Genomic DNA, 19,190 nt, shown 5'->3' with positions numbered 1-19,190 from the left:
CTCTCTCTCTCTCTCTTTCTTTCTCTCTCTCTCTGTCTCTTTCCCCCTCCCTCTTCCTCTCTCCTTTTCCCTCTCCCACTCCCCCTCTCCACCCATCTCTGCTTCATGGTTGTTGTCTCAACGTGTAAGCTCTCAACTACTGCCCTGGCGGCACACCTGCCTGTCTGTTGTTGCTGTGCTTCCCATCATGATGATAATGGACTCACCCCGAAGACCTGTTGTGCTCTCTCACTTAAAACCTGACCCTTGCCCCAGGGCCCCCATGTTCTCATCATCTTAGGACTTTGACATACTGCTCCTCTAACTTCAATAATCTTGTTCTTCACTACCATCAACCTTTGGGGCTTCTAAGATGTTGCCCTGTCTGATCTTTTAAGACCCCGGTGGGTGGCTTCCTCTGGGGCCACATTCAATGATCACAGCCCTTCACATTTACTGCCACTGCCTTCCCACTCTGAACCTTCCCCTGGGCTGCAAGCTCCCAGGGGACAAGGAATGCCTTATCACTGCAGGAAGGCTTAAGGACTTCCAACACATCAGAAGTGGTTAAAACCCTCTGAGCTATTTAGTTGGTCACCTGTCACTGGGTACAGGAAAAAGCCTGAAAACTAGATCAAAGTTACCCACAAAAGTGTAAAACTGGAGTGAAATGAAAGAAGGCAGAATATACCTAAGAACAGTATTGCTGCCTGAGATGTATAAAAACTCATTTCAGAGGCCGGGGACCCAAGCACATACTCACTTTTACTGCTTCTTATTTATTTGTTTGCTTATTTACTTCCTTACCTTTGTGGTGCTGGAGATGGAACTCAGAGACAAACACCAAGTACGTGCTCTACCACTGAGCTATACCCTGAGCCCTGCCTCTTACTGAAGGCCGGAGCCCACAAGCTCAGAAAAAACAGGAGAAGAGACCACAGGTTATAGAAAAGACACAGAGCTAAAGTGCTCATGATGAGTGATAAAAGGCTCGGAGAACCAAGGCAATGGAATAGTATTCATGCAGCGCAGAGAGGTGAGGTTCTGAGGAGCCAACTGGTAATGCCAGTAAGAGAAAGTGAAGCTAACATGACAAGTATGTGAATCTGTTTAAAACAGAAGTCAGCTGGGCACTTACGGCATACGCCTTTAATCCAGCGCTTAGGAGGTGGAGGCAGAAACAGAGGCAGAGGCAGGTGGGTTTCTGAGTTGGAGGCCAGCCTGGTCTGCAGAGTGAGTTCCAGGTCAGCCAGGGCTATACAGAGAAACCTGTATCCAAAAACAAAATAAAACAAACAAACCCCCACAGAAGTCCCCAGATCTTAAAAGACACAACGTGGGAACACTACCCTTTGACCATTCTGATCAATCACAAGGGAATTAGTCTCAGGAGAGGGTGAAATGGGAAGTCTTGACTAGAGAATGCTAAGATAGGTGGGCATGAGGCACAATGGTGGGGCCGGGGCTGACATACTCTCCTGACCCTCTTTGACTGTTTTCTAAATATACACTTTTAGAGATGGAACCAACTAATTGAGCCAAGGCTGAGTTTGTACTGCAGGTAGAATGTGTGTCTACTATATTCAGGGCTCCTTAGTTCCTCTCCCAGTACTTCAAAAGCAAACATGAAAAGTTGAAAAGCCAGTTATAAACAAGCAATGCCTTTAACTCTTTTTTTATTTGATGCTATGCATTTGGGTGTTCTTCCTGAGTGTGTCTGTGTAGCACATGCGTGCAGTGCCCTTGGAGGTCAGTAGAGGCCATGGCGATCACGTGGAACTGGAGATATAAATAGTTGTGATCAGCCACGTGGGTGCGGGAGTTGAATATGGGTCCAGTGCTCTTAACTGTTTAGCCATGTCTTCAGTTCACAAACATGCTAACTTTTAAAGTGGTGAGTACCCATAGTCGCCAAAGGGAATACTTTCCAACTTCATGCCATATTTACAATATGCATGAAATGGGGCTGGGGCTACATCTTGGTTGGAAGAATGACAGGCTGCCATACATGAGGCTGTGGGTTCAATTATCCCATCACACAAAACAAGCCAGTGAAATTACCAACAAATTGAGACATTTGGGACATCCTAAAATAATCCCCATGTGATCTAATACCTGCAGTATAAGCCTTTTTGCTTCCAGTTGTGCTAAGGATTGAGCCCAAGGCCTCACAAGTGCTAGATAAGCGCTATACTACTGGAGCACACTCTCATCCTTAGAAACATATCCGTTGTAAAACGTTTATGTCAGAAAAGCATGCTTCGTGGCCATGTCTCCCTCCCATGGTCAGCCTCTGAGCTTGAGTGTCCGCCTCCTCTTCCAGAGTTTTCATCCTCACACATTGTGGTCTCTTTCCCAGGCAGACATGTCTCTGCTGCATCGCCCATCAGAGAGAGCTTGCCACACACTAGCTGCTTCGCATCTTCACCTACTCCTTTCTGCTCCCGTCCTGTCTCTTAGGATTGCCTCCCTACCCTCCACTTCTAACCTGCTAACTCTTTGTCTCTGGCTGACGGGGCCTTTCTGCCTGCCTCCCAGAGCTCTCAGTCTCCTCAGACTCTGGAGACTCCTCACCTCTCCTTCCACATTCTCTAGCTCCTGGCCTGGGTCCTAATTTGACCGTTGCTTAGGAAATCTGTTAAGGTGGTTAAGGAGACAATTGGAGCAGATGCATAAATGAGGGATGTGGGGAGACCAGGTGGCCAGCCCAGGGTTCCCAGGCTTCTGTGGCAGGAGGGGGTGGGCTTGAACTAAAGGAAGGGGCCAGGCCAGAGGCCCAGTCCTGCTGCTCAACAGCCGGAGTGCCCACACAGGGGTGGCCTGGATAGGCTCTGAGAGTTGCCAGTTGGACAGACTGACCCAGACAATAATTAGGTCACGTTCAAGGTCCGCTGCACAGAACAGCAAGGAGGACCGTTTCAAACACAGCCAAATCTCACCCTGACAGATTTTACTCCTACGTTTTCTGGATTTGTGGACGAGGCAAGAATTGAAAGGCAAATCCATCCAGGATCTGAACATTGTGACACACAGAACCTTCGGGTGAATGTCCTTTTATGTGCTTTTGGAAAGGACCCAGGTATTTGGTGAACGCAGGGGATCTAGTAGGTATGCTTGATGAGAATTTGCGCTGGGAAGGAATTTAAGATCAAGGTCAGGAGTGATTAATATACAAGCAGGAAGTCATCAACATGGAAGCAATATGAATCTCATTAAATCTTCAATAGCTTCCTATTGCCTCAAGGAACGGAGTGGTATTCTAATGATTAAAGCAATACCATTAAAGTAGAAAACAGCATTAGAAAATTAATCTGGCTCTTTTAAAAGAAGCTACCATCAAGCCCTAACTACCAAAGCTTCTTCCCAGAGTCCCCTTAGCTGTGAATTTTCTTTAACACACTTGTCTCCTCCTCCCTGGTTGGAAGGATTGGCTGAAACTAAGACACTTGAGCTCCTCCTCTAACCTAGTTAACAGATGAAGCCATCTCATTGCGGCTCCCTAGCCGTCAGCCCTGCCTCCAGTGTTCACTGGCCCATGCGGCTTGCTCCTGCTGTGGCCCTCACTGCTTTTTTTCTGATCTCAGTGCCCCGTACTCCCCTCTATGACCCCCGAGCACCTGCTATGCACAGAGCACTCAGGGGACATGACCGAGGATGACACGGAGGAATTGTGCCTTCTATATCGGTTCCTCGCCGCACAGCAGCAGCCAGTGTGCAGAGGCTCTGGCCAGGTGTCCCTCCATTGCTCATCTACTTCTATTTGATCTTACAGGAAAATCATAGTTGTAGTGACTCAGACAGGATATGTGAAGCTACAAAGGCAGAGTTACACAGGCTGGATGGACTGAGAAAATCTGAGCTTGTTATATAGACTCTGCGTGTAAGATATAAAGTTAATGGATACAAGGTAACACTTAAATGATTGGTCAATTTCCTTTTTCACATGTAGGAGAAACTTTTTTCTTCTTTTTTCTTTTTCTTTCTTTCCTCTTTTTTTATTTTTTTAAGATGGGTGTCTCTTACATGTGTGGTTCTCCATCTTCCTAATGCTGTGACCCTTTAATACAGTTCTTCGTGTTGTGATTACCCCCAACCACAAAATTATTTTGTTGCTACTTCATAACTGTAATTTTGCTACTGTTATGAATCATCTGGTATGTGGACCCCAAAAGGGGTAAGAGTCTACAGGTTGAGAACCACTGCTGTGCATAGTCCTGGAACTAACTTTGTAGATGAGGCTGGCCCTAACCTCAAACTCACAGAGATCTGCCTGCCTTTGCCTCTGCCTCCCAAGTGATGGAATTAAAGTTGAGCACCACCATTCCCAACTTTGCAAAAGAAATCTTCAAAGGCCACGGTCTCTATCAGTGGCTTCCATGAGAACAAAAAGCAATTTTAGAAATAACTACGGGTGTATAGCATCTGAACTGAAATATTTCCTCCTAAGGGAGGAAGAAAACCCAAGGCTCAGAAAGCTCTTGGAGTTACAGGGTTCCCAGGCCCCTCTGACCTTTGCAATAGCAGTGAGCAATTGCTGGGGAAACAAGACCTTCCGGGGAACTGCCCACCTGTCAGGCAGAAAGCTCCAGAGATGATTGTCACCCATGATGGGCTCAGCCGTTATTAGGGATGTTTTTTGAGTCACTTGGGTTCCTGTAGGGAACCCCAATAAGCTCACTGGTTTACAAATCTGGGCTTGACTGGAACTGTTTCTTTGTTCCCGTCACTAGCGCCCTCTGAGATGAATAGACGTTTGTTCATCTCTCCCCAGGGAGGGAAGAGAAGAAAATCACACAAGGCAGTAGGGAACAATCACTTTAGAGAGGCTTACTCTTAGGCATGAGGTGGCTCCATGGGTAAAGGTGCCTCACCAAGTCTGCTGAGCTGAATTCAATTCCCAGGACCCACACGGTAGAAGGAAAGAACTCACTGCTGCTAGTTCTCCTCTGGCCTCCATGTGTGCTCTGTGGTGCACATGCCCTTCCATGCCCACACTCACACATGCACGTGTATAAATGAATGCTAAGTAAAACATTAAATAAGAGGGAAGTGTTTACTCTTTCTATCTAAATGGTGAGGTTGTTTGCTTGTTTGTTTTGAGACAGGGCTTCATGTAGCCCAGGCCTCAAACTTGCTACGTAACTGAGAGAAACCTTGAACTTCTGATCCGCTTGCCTCTAGCTTCGCTGTACTAGGGTCACGTGTAGAGGCCACCTCACCAGTCTATTGTTGGCTAGGGATCAAACCTAGTGCTTTGTGCATGCAGGTATACTACCAACTGAACTACATCCTCAGCTCCTAAGTGGTGAGACCTTTATACATTCCTAAACGTATAATGAACAGGATCCTACTATGTAGGCCTCAAGGTTTGATCCTCCTGCCTTAGTTTCCCAAGTGCTAGGGTTACTAGTGTACACCACCATATTTTATAATATCTTAACACTGCCACGATGAATAGCTATCACATGCCTACTCTGTTCTACGCATTGTGTCAGGTGATGCTGTAGTGGCCAACCTCCAGATGGTCCCCAATGCCAGCGTTCTGGTATGAACACCCTGGTCCTATTCCATGCCCCAGTGTATGGTATGATGGATAGCATCTGACAGAAGTGTTGTGAAGTGAGGTTTGGTGAACACAGACTGAGGTATTTGCTGGGGTTCCTTGTCACTACTTCCATGTTGTGATGATTATGGCTAGAGTCTCTTAGAAAAACAAAACAGTACCTGGGCATGGTAGAATTCATCTGGGAGTCTGAGGTAAGAAAATCACAAGTTCAAGAACAGCCTGGGACAAGAAATAGGTGTTCCTAGCCCACAGCTCAACTGTAACCTTCTGACCCTGAGCCAGAGGCCCCCCCCCAGCTAAGTATTGAACTGATTGTTGGTCCTCCAACCCTGGCTGGTAATGTTTATCAATTGTACCCTAGTGTCTGAGAGTCATTTGTTACACCATGATAATTGGTGTAGCTATATGGATATTATTTATTTGTTTATTTATTTTCTTCTCCCACCCCCACCCCCGATTCTACTCCCACCCCGACACAGAATAAGAACTCATGGCTAAGTGGCCTGATTTGAGAACCAACATTTTTAGCTATTTTTTTTTACAGCCTGCCTCCTACTTTGTGTGTTTGTGTGTGTGTGTGTGTGTGTGTGTGTGTGTGTGTGTGTGTGTGTGTGTTGGGGGTGTATTGGGGATTAAATTCATGTTAGGTTAAATGTTCTACCATGAGCAGTACATATCACTAAGCCTCATATCACTTTCATAATCAGAAATTACAGTGGAAAGTACTTTCACTCCTAGAATAAGAAGCTGCCACTCCTCCTTGCCTGTGTCAGAGGCAGAGGCCGCCTCTCCAGTTCCCAGGACTTCGTCTCTCCAGGTCCCAGGACTTCTTCCTGCTCTTTCTTGCATTTTTCAGGTCTTCTGTTTCTAGGAGGCCTCCTGATTCCCAGGCTCTCTCCCCAGTGGTCCTTCCTCCTTATCATTTTCTTTCTTTCCCGGCCTCTACAAATGGCCATTCTCTGTTTCAAAAACAAAGCGAGGGCTGGAGAGAGATGGCTCAGCGGTTAAGAGCGCTGGTTGCTCTGCCAGAGGACCCAGGTTCCATTCCAAGCACTCACATGACGGCTCCCAACTGTCTGTAAATGCTGTCCCGGATGATTGGATGCCCTCTTCTGGACTCAATGAGCACTGAGTACATACAGTACACAGATATTCAGGCAAGCAAAATACCCACACACTTAATCAATTCATTCATTAATGATAGCAAGGGCTGGGAAGATAGCTCAGTCAGTGTTTGCAGCGTGACAGTGTGAAGACCTGAGTTCAGATCCCAGCTCATCCTCAAAGGCTGGGCATGGTGGTACGTTAGTCATTCTGCAATGGGGATGTAAATCCCTGGAGCACACAAGCTACTCATCCTAGCCAAACTGGTGGGCTCCAAGTTTAGTGAGAGTCCCTATCTCAGAAAAGGAGGACGTGGGCCACCAACCTCTGGCCTCCGAGAGCTTGTGCACACATGCGCACACTCACGTAAACAAGGGTTCACATATGTGGCACATAAAACCATGCCAGGAAGTTTGGTAAGGTAGAGCAGGTCGAGTCCCAGAGACTCTGTGGGCACACACCTGAGCCTTAGGTGACTCCCAGCTCCCTGCCACATTCCTGACTTGGAATACATGCCATGCTTCTCACATAAAAAAGATGTGACCTTAGTCAAGTAGGACCAAAACAGAGTTCTCCATGCTGAGGTACCTAGAGGCCCGGAGGACTTAGCTTCCCTTCCCAGACTTTCCTCTCTGCAAAAGGTATTTAATCTCAGGCCCACCCTGAGAAATGGGATATGGTTTTATGCATCCATTTTCTGCCATGACAATAAATTGTTTGGAACCATGGACTGTCTCTTTTCACCAAGATCTGCTGTAGGGATTCACAACCACCATCAAGCCTGCATCCGCCAAGCTAAGGACAATCATCCCTACTGGGTAAGCCAAGAGCTCCCCTTTTCCTCCAGGTCCCAGGCTAGACACTGCCCCCAGCTCCTGGCCCCATCCCATCCCCCAGCCCCAACCCCCACCCCCTACTACATTCTCAGCTTTTCCGGGACTCCCAAAGGTGCCTGCATGTCCAAGAGTCTGAGAACCCCACGGCCCTGGGCTCATCACAGGTCCGGGGACCCCCCCCCCCCCAGCGAAACCTGCTCTAGCTTTCCCACATCTTAGATGGCACTTTCCCAGCCCCAGAGCGGCGCCTTGGCACTTCCCTGTAGCCCAGCACCAGCCTGGGCAGCCCTGTGGGATAAGCACAGTCAAACTCTCTGAGTTCTACCTCCCCAAATGGCCATGCCCAGTGGCAGGGTGAACTTAGATCTGCATGCACGCGTGCGCACGCACACACACACACACACACCACAGCCAGTGCTGGTGAAGCATACCTGTAAACTAGCACTTAGGACACTAAGCAAGAGAATCACAAGTTCAAGATCGACCTGGGCTCAGTAGTATGGGTGGATCTCCAAAAACAAACAATACATGCCCACAAAAATCATATAGATAAATGACCTAAGCATCATTATTCAACTTTGCAAAAAAGCAGAAATAATACAAACATCTATCAGCAGACAAAGGGATAAACAAAACATAATCTCTATATATAGTCTAATAATAAATGTAATCTACATACAGAAATATGCATATTTTGGTAATATGTAGTGATGTTCGGTAAAGGAATACAGTCCTGGCAAATGCCTGAAAAAAATCATGCTAAGTGTAAGAGGCCAAGCACACAAGACTACATATTAAATAATTCCAAGTACAGGAAAAGTCCAAAGCCTAAGCATGTGGCTCAGTTGGTAAAGTGCTTTCCTAGCATACACAATGTTCTGGATTTGATCCCAAGTATGGCATGACCTAGGCATGGTGACTCACTAGGAATCCTAGCCTCTGGGAGCTAGGCACAGGAAGCTTCAAAGTTCTAGGTCACCTTTAGCTACATACCGAGTTCGGGGCCAGCCAGGACCACACGAGAGCCTACCAAACAGAAGCAGAGAGCGTAAGGTTGCTAAGTGACAGAGGGGACAGGCAAGCCGAGGACTGGCCGCAACAGGCTCTTGATGAAACTATGCATTGTGGTGATGGTTGCATAACTTGGTGAATATATTTAAAACTGCTGCACTATACTAAATAGGTGAATGGTAATGGTTGTCAATTCATCTCAAGAAAACTCTGTTTTTAACAAAAGGAAGTCTCCCCCCACCTACAACTAAAGAAAGAAAGAGAGAAAGAAAATGATACAAAAAAAAATACAGTTCTGTACAATGACCAATCATAAGTTTCTCCTCCTCCTCTTACTCCTCCTCCTCCTCTTCTTCTTCCTCCTCCTCGTCCTCTTTCTTCTTTTCCTAAAAATTTGCACCACATTCCTGTGTACCTCTTAGTGGCTGAATTCAATCACTTTTACTTAGTTGCACCCAAACTTCCTCCTGAGAAGCCTCTTCTGGACTCAGCTCTCCACATCTGGCAATCCCTTCTTTGCCCCCTGGTGGCTCCTCTCCTCCCTCAGCATTCCCAGGGAGCGGGGTGGATGTTGCTGCTCTCATCACTCCTGTATCCATCTCCCCATTCCTGCCTCACCACTGCTCTGATTCTACGCTGTCATCTGACAGACTGCAAAGTCCTTCTCCAATACAGTCAGTCCTTGAACAGTAGATTAAAGTTGAGACCTCCTGTGTCCTGGAGGTGTGTCTCCCACCACTCTGCCTTGACACCTCTGGAATGATCTCCTCTCCCAGGGCCACTGCCTTCACATCCTTCAGGACCAACCTAGTTTATGTTTCCTTTCTATGAGGTAGCAAGTCCAGCTCCCAACCTACCACCTCATGCTGTGCTGTAGGACACAGGGCTATGAGGTTTGTTCCTCCAGTAAGACTTGCTACTGTCTAGCAGAGTCCAAAGCCACCTCCATGAAGACACTTCAGGATCAACCCTGTCACCCATTCTCTGGCCTTCCTGGGAATTCTCATCTTTGGACAACCCCCATCCCCACCCCCAAGACATGGTCTCTCTATGACCCTCTGACTGTCCTGGAATTTACTATGTAGACCAGGCTGGCCTCCAATTCACAGAGATCCGCCTGCCTCTGCCTTCCAAGAGTGCATCACTATGGGCTTTTCCTGGCTTGGACACATCCTTTTCTTCTCCAAACCATCAGCTTCTCCTGCTGCCAGGTTTTCAAGACACAGCTTGAAACACATGGGAGTTTCTGCTCTTATGTAGCTGCTGGCCTGGGCTAGACTCTATAACTCATCCTCCTCTTGCCAGATGCATGCCTCTTTTCTCCTGTTCTTTCTAGGATACCCATCTGGAAAATCCCATTCAGTCCAGCTCGATACCTATCCCCACCTTCATCCCATAGACAAAGTCTCATCTTGCCCTGGCTGGCCTTGAATTCACAGAGATCTCCCTGCCTCTGGAATACTGTGTGCACCAGCACATCCAGCCCTTCTCTGTTCTTATATCCACAGGGTGAAACATACTTGAAGGAAATCACACAGTATCAAAGGCTGGGCCACTACAGATCACTGTCACTTTGGTGAGCCTCAGCTATTGGTCAATCCTCCTCCTCATTGGTGGCCAGTTTCTTGTACTACCTCCCAGGTCTCAACCTCATCTCATCTGTCATCTCCAAAACAAGAAAAGAAAAGAAAGAAATCTAAGTCGACTTGCAAGGGGCTTCCGAAGTTTTCTGTTATCTATTCCATCTATTTGTTTCCCCCAACCCTCTGGAACACGAGTCAGTGGTCTGTCTTCCCCATTTCTCTGTCCTCAAGCTCCCCTGTGGCTGCTCCCTAGCTCTTCCTCAACCTGCCTGACACAATAATCCAGCAGCTCGCCCAGAGTTTTAGGCTCCGTTCCCCCTCTGCCTGACAAAGCCTTCTTTGTACTGGCAGTTCAGGCCCAGGCTAGCCACCACCTGTGATGGACTCTTGAGTCTCTACCCTATGGTCCTCTGTGCCAGTGGCTGGGACTCGTATGTCTTCCTGCCGCTATAACTGACTGGCGTGTCTGAGTCCCTCAAGGCCTGAGAGTCGTGAGAACAAGAACCTTATAGTTCAAGATCAGGACACTGCTACCGGCATCCCCACTGCCTAGATTCCTTCTGTGTTTCCACAACATTCGGCCCAAACCTTTTCCCTTTTCTGAATAACTTGTGCATTAACACTTTGTAGCCAAAGAATATAGGTTTTTTGTCTGCTTGTTTGTTTTTAGAAATATTAAGGCCTCTATTGGCATGAGTTATCAAGTTTTATCCTACTTCGTATGCATCTGAATTTTTTTGGTGGTTGTTTTACACATATTTATAAAAATAAAAATAAAGATATCTTAAGTCCAAAGCATCAAATTTAATTACTGAATCAAATTTACTAATTATATACTCTGAACTTCAGTAACTTTATTGTATCTACTTGTCAACCTTCTTAGCCTCCAGTGTGACTGTGGTTTTTATCTATTTTTCCTTTTTATTTCTAATAGCTCTTGCCTCTGTATCTCAACACATTCTTTGATTCACTATTAATAACTTTACTGTAGCACCATTAATCAGCCACTTTCCATTCATCCATTCAAAAAGAAATCTTCACTAAATCTTCCATGTCAGACATTATTCTGGGTGCTTGACACACATCAGAGAACAAAAGAAACCCAAGTTCCATGGCTCTTACATTCTGCGGAAGACAGGCAGCGCACTCTCAGCCTGCTGAGGAATCAAGAAGGGCAGGGTGCTGTGTGCAGGGCCTTCGAGGGCATTACAAGCTTCTGACCTTCAATCTGAGGGCTTTAAGCAAAAAGAACGGCATGCTCTGACTTACATTTTATAAGATCGGCCAGGTTGCTATGTTCACAATGAAATACAGAAGGCAAGGATGGAGAGAGAGACCAGCACCAAGCATTAGTCCAAGGGAGGCATGACACTGGTTAAAGCTGGGTAGCAACAGTGGGAGAGAGAGGGAAAATTGCTTGGTTTCTGAGCGTGTCTTTTTATTTATCGTTTGTTTTTGTCGTAGTGTTTTTTTAGACAGGTTTCTCTGTGTAATGTGACAGGGCCCCAGACCTCAGCACAACTGACTCCAGGATGGACGTACCATTCAGGCTGGAAAACTCAGCATGTAGACAGTACCCCCTGCCAAAACTACAAAAAAGCCTAATCCAGCAAAGTCCATAGTCCCAGGAAAGTCTATAAATGTACTAACCTTGCTTTTTAGCTTCTGGCTAACTGTTCTTGTTAACTGAACTATGTCAACCCAGAACAGGGGTTTTTGTGCTTCAAAGTTCACCCCGAGAAAGGCTCGGTGCTACACTGGGATCCAGAACACCCAGTGTAGTCACTGACTGGCTAAAAAAGACTTTCTATTGTCTTAAACCCATGTCCGAGCAGTCTTCTCTGGTGGCAACCCCACTACAGTAACAGCCTTGGATGGCCTAGAACTCGGTTTCTAGACCAAACTGGCCTGGAACTCACAGAGATTCACCTGCCTCTGTCTCCCTAGGGCTGTTCTGGTTGTATCTCAATGGTAGGTCATCCAACAAGATTTATTTATTTGCTTGTTTTGGATTTTAAAGGGTTTCTCTGTGTAGCCCTGGATATCCTGTAACTCACTGTAGACCAGGCTGGCCTAGAACTCAGATATCCATCTGCCTCTGCCTTCCAAGTGCTGGGAATAAGGGCATGTGCTCCCATACCTGACTCAGAATATTGGTTTTGAGACAATGTCTCATTCTGTAACCCAAGCTAACCTAGAACTCATTATGTAGTCCATCTCCTTGTCTCCACATCCCAAGGGCTGGGATTAAAGGCTTGTACCTCCACCACTTGGTGCAACAAGATTTCTTGTTTTTTTGTTTGTTTGTTTGTTTGTTTGTTTTGTTTTGTTTTGTTTTCGAGTCAGGGTTTCTCTGTGTAGCCCTGGCTGTCCTGGAACTCACTCTGTAGATCAGGCTGGCCTCGAACTCAGAAATCCGCCTGCCTCTGCCTCCCAAGTGCTGGGATTAAAGGCGTGCGCCACCACCGCCCGTTGCAACAAGATTTCTTAAATGGATTTCTATACAAACTAAACACTGAAGGAAGAAAAAGGAGAAACGAGAGTGACTGAAGGTTGACAGGAAATCTGTAAAGATCACACTGGGCTGGGGAGCCAGCACAGCAGGCAAAGCGATTGTTATCTACACATGAGGATGTGAGCTTGACCCCACCACCCACATGAAAAAGCTAAGCTCTACAGTATGTGCCTATAATCCCAGCACTGTGGTAGGAGGTGGCAGTGGGCAAGCAAAGACAGGGGAATTTCCAAAAAGAACTCCATGTCCAGTGAGAGACCTAGCTCCAAAAGTAACATGGTACCAGGGTTGGGGCACACACCTTTAGTCTCACTGGCAATGCAGAAGCCAACATCTCTCTTAGTTCTAGGCTAGTCTGGTCTATATAGAAAGGTCCAGGCCAGCCAGGGTTACACAATGAGACAGTCTTTTTTTTTTTTTTTTTTTTTTTTTTTTTTTTTTTTAAGTAATAGAGGAAGATTCCCAATGTCAATTTCTGGCTGCCACAGGCTCACACACAGATAAGCACCTTGCATACATACACATCCATATATGTGTACATCACACATAAACACAAAGTGTGTAAAAAGTCACACTGTGTACTTTAAATGGGTGAGTTGTACGTCAGATATGCTGCTTAAAAAATGCCAGTAGCTGGGCAGTGGTGGTGCAAGCCTTTGATCCCAGCACTTGGGAGGCAGGGACGGGTAGATCCTAGCCTGGTCTAAGAGCAAGTTTCAGGAGAACCAAGGCTATACAGAGAAACGGTGTTTCCAAAACCAAAAACAAACACAAATGCTTTCAGTCTGCAGCAGCTGAGTCTGTCTGCTAAACCTCGTGAGATGTTGTGCTTCTTTTCCAGCTGCTTCCAAATCAAACCTCTGTTCTCTGACTTAGCCAAGCAGTCAGCTGGTGCATGGGCTCACTTCCCAATGCCACATCTGGTGAGGTATTACAGAGCAGAAATCTGGGAGGTGATTAAATTTGTTCTCTCTTAAAGGCTCACTGTCATCTGCATTCCCTCAGTATGTAGTGCCACATGTTTGCCTGGCTGTCTAATGTAAAAGGAATTCTTACAGCAGCTATGCTGTGCGATAGAAGAGGGGTTGTTAGGATTTGAGACAGGATCTCATGTATTGTAGACTAATGGAGAACTAATTCACTGTGGTTTATTTGACTTATGCTTCCATAGCCTTGTTCATCATCAGAGGAAGTCAGGGCAGGAATGCAAACAGGGCAGGGACCTGGAGACAGGAATTGATGCAGAGGCCATGGAGGGGTGGTGTTTACTGGTTTGCTCCTCGTGGCTTGCTCAACCTGCTTTCTTATAGAACCCAGCACTACTGGTCAGGGGTGCCCCACCCACAATGGGCTGGGACCTCCCCTATCAGTCACTAACTAAGAAAATGCTCTAGAGGATTGGCTATGCTTGATCTTATGGAGGCTTTTTTTTTTATCAACTGAGGTCTCCCATCTCAAAGGGTGGTAGCATGTGTCAAGTTCACATAAAACTAGCCAGTGCAGTTACTTCCATCACAAGTCATGTTGTTTTATATCACAGCTGATGTCCCACTTCTACCAGGTTTCCAGAACTGAGGTAGAAGGTTAAACTTGTTCGGAGAGGAGTCCATTGTGGAAGGCAGGGCAGCAATATTAACACTAGAACTTAAGTAGTTTGCAGATTGTGTCTAGGCTCGCCAGCTCCTAACGGTGTCATGAAGCCCATGACTCTAAACAATATCCATTAAGCTGTAGATCCATACTTACACCAGACAAGGTTTTTTTTCCTAAATTTGAGATTCACGCATGTATTGCCTAGTGAACATTTTCAGTTAATATACATCTCAAAGCCAACATTGCAAATAAAAATGCATCAAATTCTTTTTTAAAAAGTCAACATAGACATGCACCTACATCTCCTGCATTTGCAGTAAGCACTCTCCCCCCGCTCCCATTTTCACTTTAGTTGATAAGTTTCCTTTGTATTATTTCGTTTCTCAGGCAGAGTCTTGCTTTGTAGCCCAGGCTGGCCTTCTGAGTGCTGAACATTACCCATGTGCATGTGCCGCCATGCTCAGCCTAGTTGCTGGCATTTGTGTTTGTTTTTGGTTTTGGAAACACCGTTTCTCTGTATAGCCTTGGTTCTCCTGAAACTTGCTCTTAGACCAGGCTAGGATCTACCCGTCCCTGCCTCCCAAGTGCTGGGATCAAAGGCTTGCACCACCACTGCCCAGCTACTGGCATTTTTTAAGCAGCATATCTGACGTACAACTCACCCATTTAAAGTACACAGTGTGACTTTTTACACACTTTGTGTTTATGTGTGATGTACACATATATGGATGTGTATGTATGCAAGGTGCTTATCTGTGTGTGAGCCTGTGGCAGCCAGAAATTGACATTGGGAATCTTCCTCTATTACTTAAAAAAAAAAAAAAAAAAGACTGTCTCATTGTGTAACCCTGGCTGGCCTGGACCTTTCTATATAGACCAGGCTAGCCTAGTACTCAGAGAGATGTTGGCTTCTGCTTTGCCAGTGAGACTAAAGGTGTGTGCCCCCAACCCTGGTACCATGTTACTTTTGGAGACAGGTCTCTCACTGGACCCCTGGTTTGTAGGGCTGGTACGAGTAGGAGCCCCAGTTCAAGTCCAGAACCAACACACTTCCCTAAGCAAACTCACAAAGCCTCCCCAACAGCACTCAACTGAGATCCCAGAAAGTCTGTGACTTAGGAGTTAAGAATCACCCCTGTTAACAGAGCAAGAGAGGACAAATTCCATCTAGCCAGCTGCCTGTCTTTGTAAATAAAGTTTTATTAGAAAACAACTATGGAGTTTGAATTCGAGGTCTGCCTGGTCTACAGAGTAAATTCCAGGACAGCCAGAGCTACACAGAGAAACCCTGTCTCAAGAAAACAAAAAAACAAAAAAGAAAAAAGAAAAAAGAAAAAGAAAGAAAGGAAGAAAGAAAGAAAGAAAGAAGGAAAGAAAGAAAGAAAGAAAGAAAGGAAGAAAGAAAGAAAAGAAAAGAAAAGAAAACAACTTTGTTGCCGGGCAGTGGTGGCGCACGCCTTTAATCCCAGCACTTGGGAGGCAGAGGCAGGTGAATATCTGAATTCAAGGCCAGCCTGGTCTACAGAGTAAGTTCCAGGACAGCCAGGGATACATAGAAAAACCCTGTCTCAAAAAAAAAAAACAAAAAAACAAAAAACAAACAAAAACAAAAAACAAAAAAAAAAGAAAAGAAAACAGCTATGTTCACTTGCACTTGGCAGAGTTGTGTACTTGTAACAGACAGTATTGCTCACAAAAGCCTAAGATTACTACTATCTGACCTTTACTGAATTCTACATTGGAGTAAGACCTCTAGTATTTCCCCTAAGAATAAAGGCAAAACCCAAAAAAAATCTGTTCTAACAAAGATAACACCAAGTGTGGCCAAACCAAACCATCTGCCTAACACTCAACATATTTTAGAGAAAAAAAAATCAACATAATCTCCAAAAGGTATCACTCATTGTGTGACATATACAATTAAGTATTACATGAGATGTGAACCAGGAAAGTATAGCCAATAAATAATAATAATAATAACAATAATAAGCTAATAAAGCAGACTGTGGGGCGACCCAGATTCCAAGTGTTTAAAATAGCTGTTATGGAGCTGAAGAGATTGTTCAGTGGTGAAAAGCACTTACTGCTCTTCCAGAGATCTAGTCAGTTGGATTCCTATAACCAGTATCTTGTGGCTCACAACTGCCTATAATTCCAATTCCAGGAGATATGACTCTCCCTGGCCTCTTCAGGTACCTACACATATGTGGTACACATAAATTCATGCAGGAATACACACATGTACATAAAAAAATAAACTTTTAAAAAAAGTTATGTTTACTGAGTGTGTAGCATATGCTTATAACCTCCACTCTTTGGAAAGGCAGAAGGACCAGGAATTCAAGCCCACCCTACACAAGACACTGTCTCATAAAATAAAATGTAACAGTTGTTACAAAAGCATGGTCAAGAACTTAAAGGATGCAGTTAATGAGTAAATGATTGGGAAATCTGGATACAGACCCCCTACCTGGATGTCTCTTTGCAGAACCTGTTTGCTTCAAGATAGGATGTTATGTTCTGCGAGAAAAAACATTCTGCCTTTTGCAGTTAGGCCCATTTGCAGGTGGTGATGGATGAGTCAGCCCCAATTGGTTTCCTGCTTGTGTTTTTTTTTTTTTTTTATCCCCCCATGCTGCTCAATATAAATTGAGCAGAGAGGAATAAAAATTGGCATTCTTCCTTGACAAGTGACGGAGTCTGTGTCTTCTGTTAAATCCCCCAGGCCTACGCCCGATTCTTGGTACCGTGATAGCGTGAGCGGTGTCAGAGGGGAAAATGCCCAGTATGGTAGTTTACACCTCTAAGCTCAGCACACAGTTGTAGAGGCAGACAGGCCAGGAGTTCAAGGACAGCTTGGGCTACAAGAGACTCTGTCTTAAAACAAATAAATAGCTATATGAAAATTCTATAAAAAAATACATACAATATCTTTTCACTTTTTCTTTCTTTCTTTCTTCTCTTGTGGTACTGGGAATAGAACCCCAAAACAAGGCGTCATGGGTGCTAACCAAGAGCTTAACCACTGAACTATATTCCCTAGGCACAACATAGCTTTCAGGGATACACAGAATCTACAAAAGAAGTGATATACTCAGGACACACTTTAAAATCATATGATTGGGGGAAGGCACTGTGGCTGGGATGGAGAAGTGAGGCTCTCTACACACATGGTTTGGGAGCAGATGCTATGCACACAGAGTTCGCAACTCTGTTGTGTTTGAAATTTCTCATATGAAGAACATTTCAAAGGCTGAAAAAAGAAAATCTAATCTTCACATGAATAAGTTGTCTCAAATATAAAGATCATTCAAGTAATGAGACATTCTAGGTACACAGAATGACCAGACCCATCTGTGCCAAAACCTCTAAGATATGTAGCACTATATTTTAAGTGCTTTGGAAAATATGGGCATTTCATAAAAACTGAGTATTTTATTTCACAAACCTGTGAATCGTGTATGTATTATAGACTTAGATACACATATACACACAAATATAAACATACAAATATATGAGTATCTGATTTCACAAAAGGGGGCTGTATTAAGCTAAACTGGGCTGATGAGATGGCTCAGTGGGTAAAGGTGGTTGGCCCCAAGCCTGATGGTCTGAATTTGATCTCTGAAAAACAGATAATGGGAGGAGAACTCCCGCAAGTTCTCCTGTGACCTTTGTATGCACACCTTGGCATCTGCTTGAGCATACACTTACACCAGAAATAGTCAAATACAGGTAATTTTAAAAATAAGTAACTGTCCACAACTTGCTTTTTTCAAATATTCCAAATAATATATTTTGTGGACACGATTCTATGTCAGCGTCAACCTTTTTTACACATCCTTTAGATACAAATATGTTGGTATTTGACTTCACAAAAGGAGGTTGTATTAAGTTAAGCTGGACTGGTGAGATGGCTCAGAAGGTATATAATACGTGCTGAGCATTCCTCTGAAAATATTAACGTCCTAAAACCGTTCCTATGTGCCTGGTACTTAAGTTGTATCTCAAATCTTTGGTGTTCCTTTTTTCGTCCTCCTTGAATCAATTTTTGAGTTCTTTCCAGCAAAGAATCAGAACCTAGTACTAATGCAATAAAGATTCGCTGGAAACGCATCTGTTTGGAATGCCCCAGACATTATTAGTTCTCCTAAGTCATCATGAGAGTAGTCACCTCTTACAAGTTTCTCAAAAAGGCACGCCAATACAACAGCTCTAAGCCGAGGGTTCGGGCGCATTTCACCGTCGTCGCTGGTGTCTATGTCTGCAACACTAACCACACAAGTAAAGTGGGGGAAGAAAACTTCAGGTAATTCCCCACAAATCTCAAGAACTAAGCACTCAGCGGCATAGTCCAGGTAAGAAGAGGACAAACGTTCGTCTGTGCTGCTGCAGCGTGCCAACGTGTACGGTGTACGCGGGTCTGACTGAAAGTACGCATTGCGTACCAAGTCCACGCGCGGACGTATCTCTGGGCTCGTAGCCCTGGAGCGGTCGTATTCCGATCGCTTACCTGCACGGACGAGCAGGTGGGCGCCAGTGGGCGCCGCCATGTTGGCTCCGGTCACGTGGCCAGGAGAGCGCCTCGCAGCTCCGCCCACTGCAGTAGCTTCGCTCTCCAAGACCAGAGGTGCTCAAGCAGTCGGAGGCAAGTGCGCTTGCGTGCGTGAGACCGCTTGTAGGAGCCGGCGGCTCGCGAGTGGCTCTGGTGCCGAGGCCCGCAGCTCCACCCGCGGCCAGCTCACTTCCACCAGGAGAGGCTGGCTCCGGCCGCAGTTCTCTCTCTGAGCTTCCAGACCCATCAGGGATGGAAGAAAATTGTCATGTAAGTGTAGCCTCCAGTATGTATAGCATCAACATTTTGGTGCATGGATACGTGAAGTTGGGTGGTAAAAAGAACACAATTAAGTGTGCAACATAGCGCTTTCATCGCCTTCACTCTGTTACAAATCCTTTCCAGGCAACTAGTTGAAAGATAGAATTTGGATCAAACTGATCAGCTG

General features: G+C 45.4%; 1 protein-coding gene across 4 annotated transcripts in view; it reads right to left on the bottom strand.

The window, feature by feature from the left end:
- The window catches only part of Metap1d (methionyl aminopeptidase type 1D, mitochondrial), a 72,686-nt gene extending 53,883 nt beyond the window's left edge, over positions 1-18,803 (bottom strand). For 2 of the 4 annotated variants that reach the window (XM_031370593.1, XM_031370595.1), the window contains exon 1: positions 18,701-18,779. Coding sequence is in view for 1 of the 4 variants with exons in the window: in XM_031370594.1 (XP_031226454.1) it covers positions 18,701-18,740 (40 nt within the window). In the remaining 3 variants the exon portion in view is untranslated. Of the gene's footprint in view, positions 1-11,201; positions 11,315-18,700 lie in introns of all 4 variants that reach the window. The other 2 variants (XM_031370597.1, XM_031370594.1) reach the window with 2 other exon arrangements.
- Positions 18,804-19,190: the final 387 nt, after the last annotated feature.

Source organism: Mastomys coucha, unplaced genomic scaffold (genome assembly GCF_008632895.1).
Source record: "Mastomys coucha isolate ucsf_1 unplaced genomic scaffold, UCSF_Mcou_1 pScaffold15, whole genome shotgun sequence".
NCBI classification, from domain to species: Eukaryota; Metazoa; Chordata; class Mammalia; order Rodentia; family Muridae; genus Mastomys; species Mastomys coucha.
This window is presented reverse-complemented; position numbering and strand designations above follow the sequence as displayed.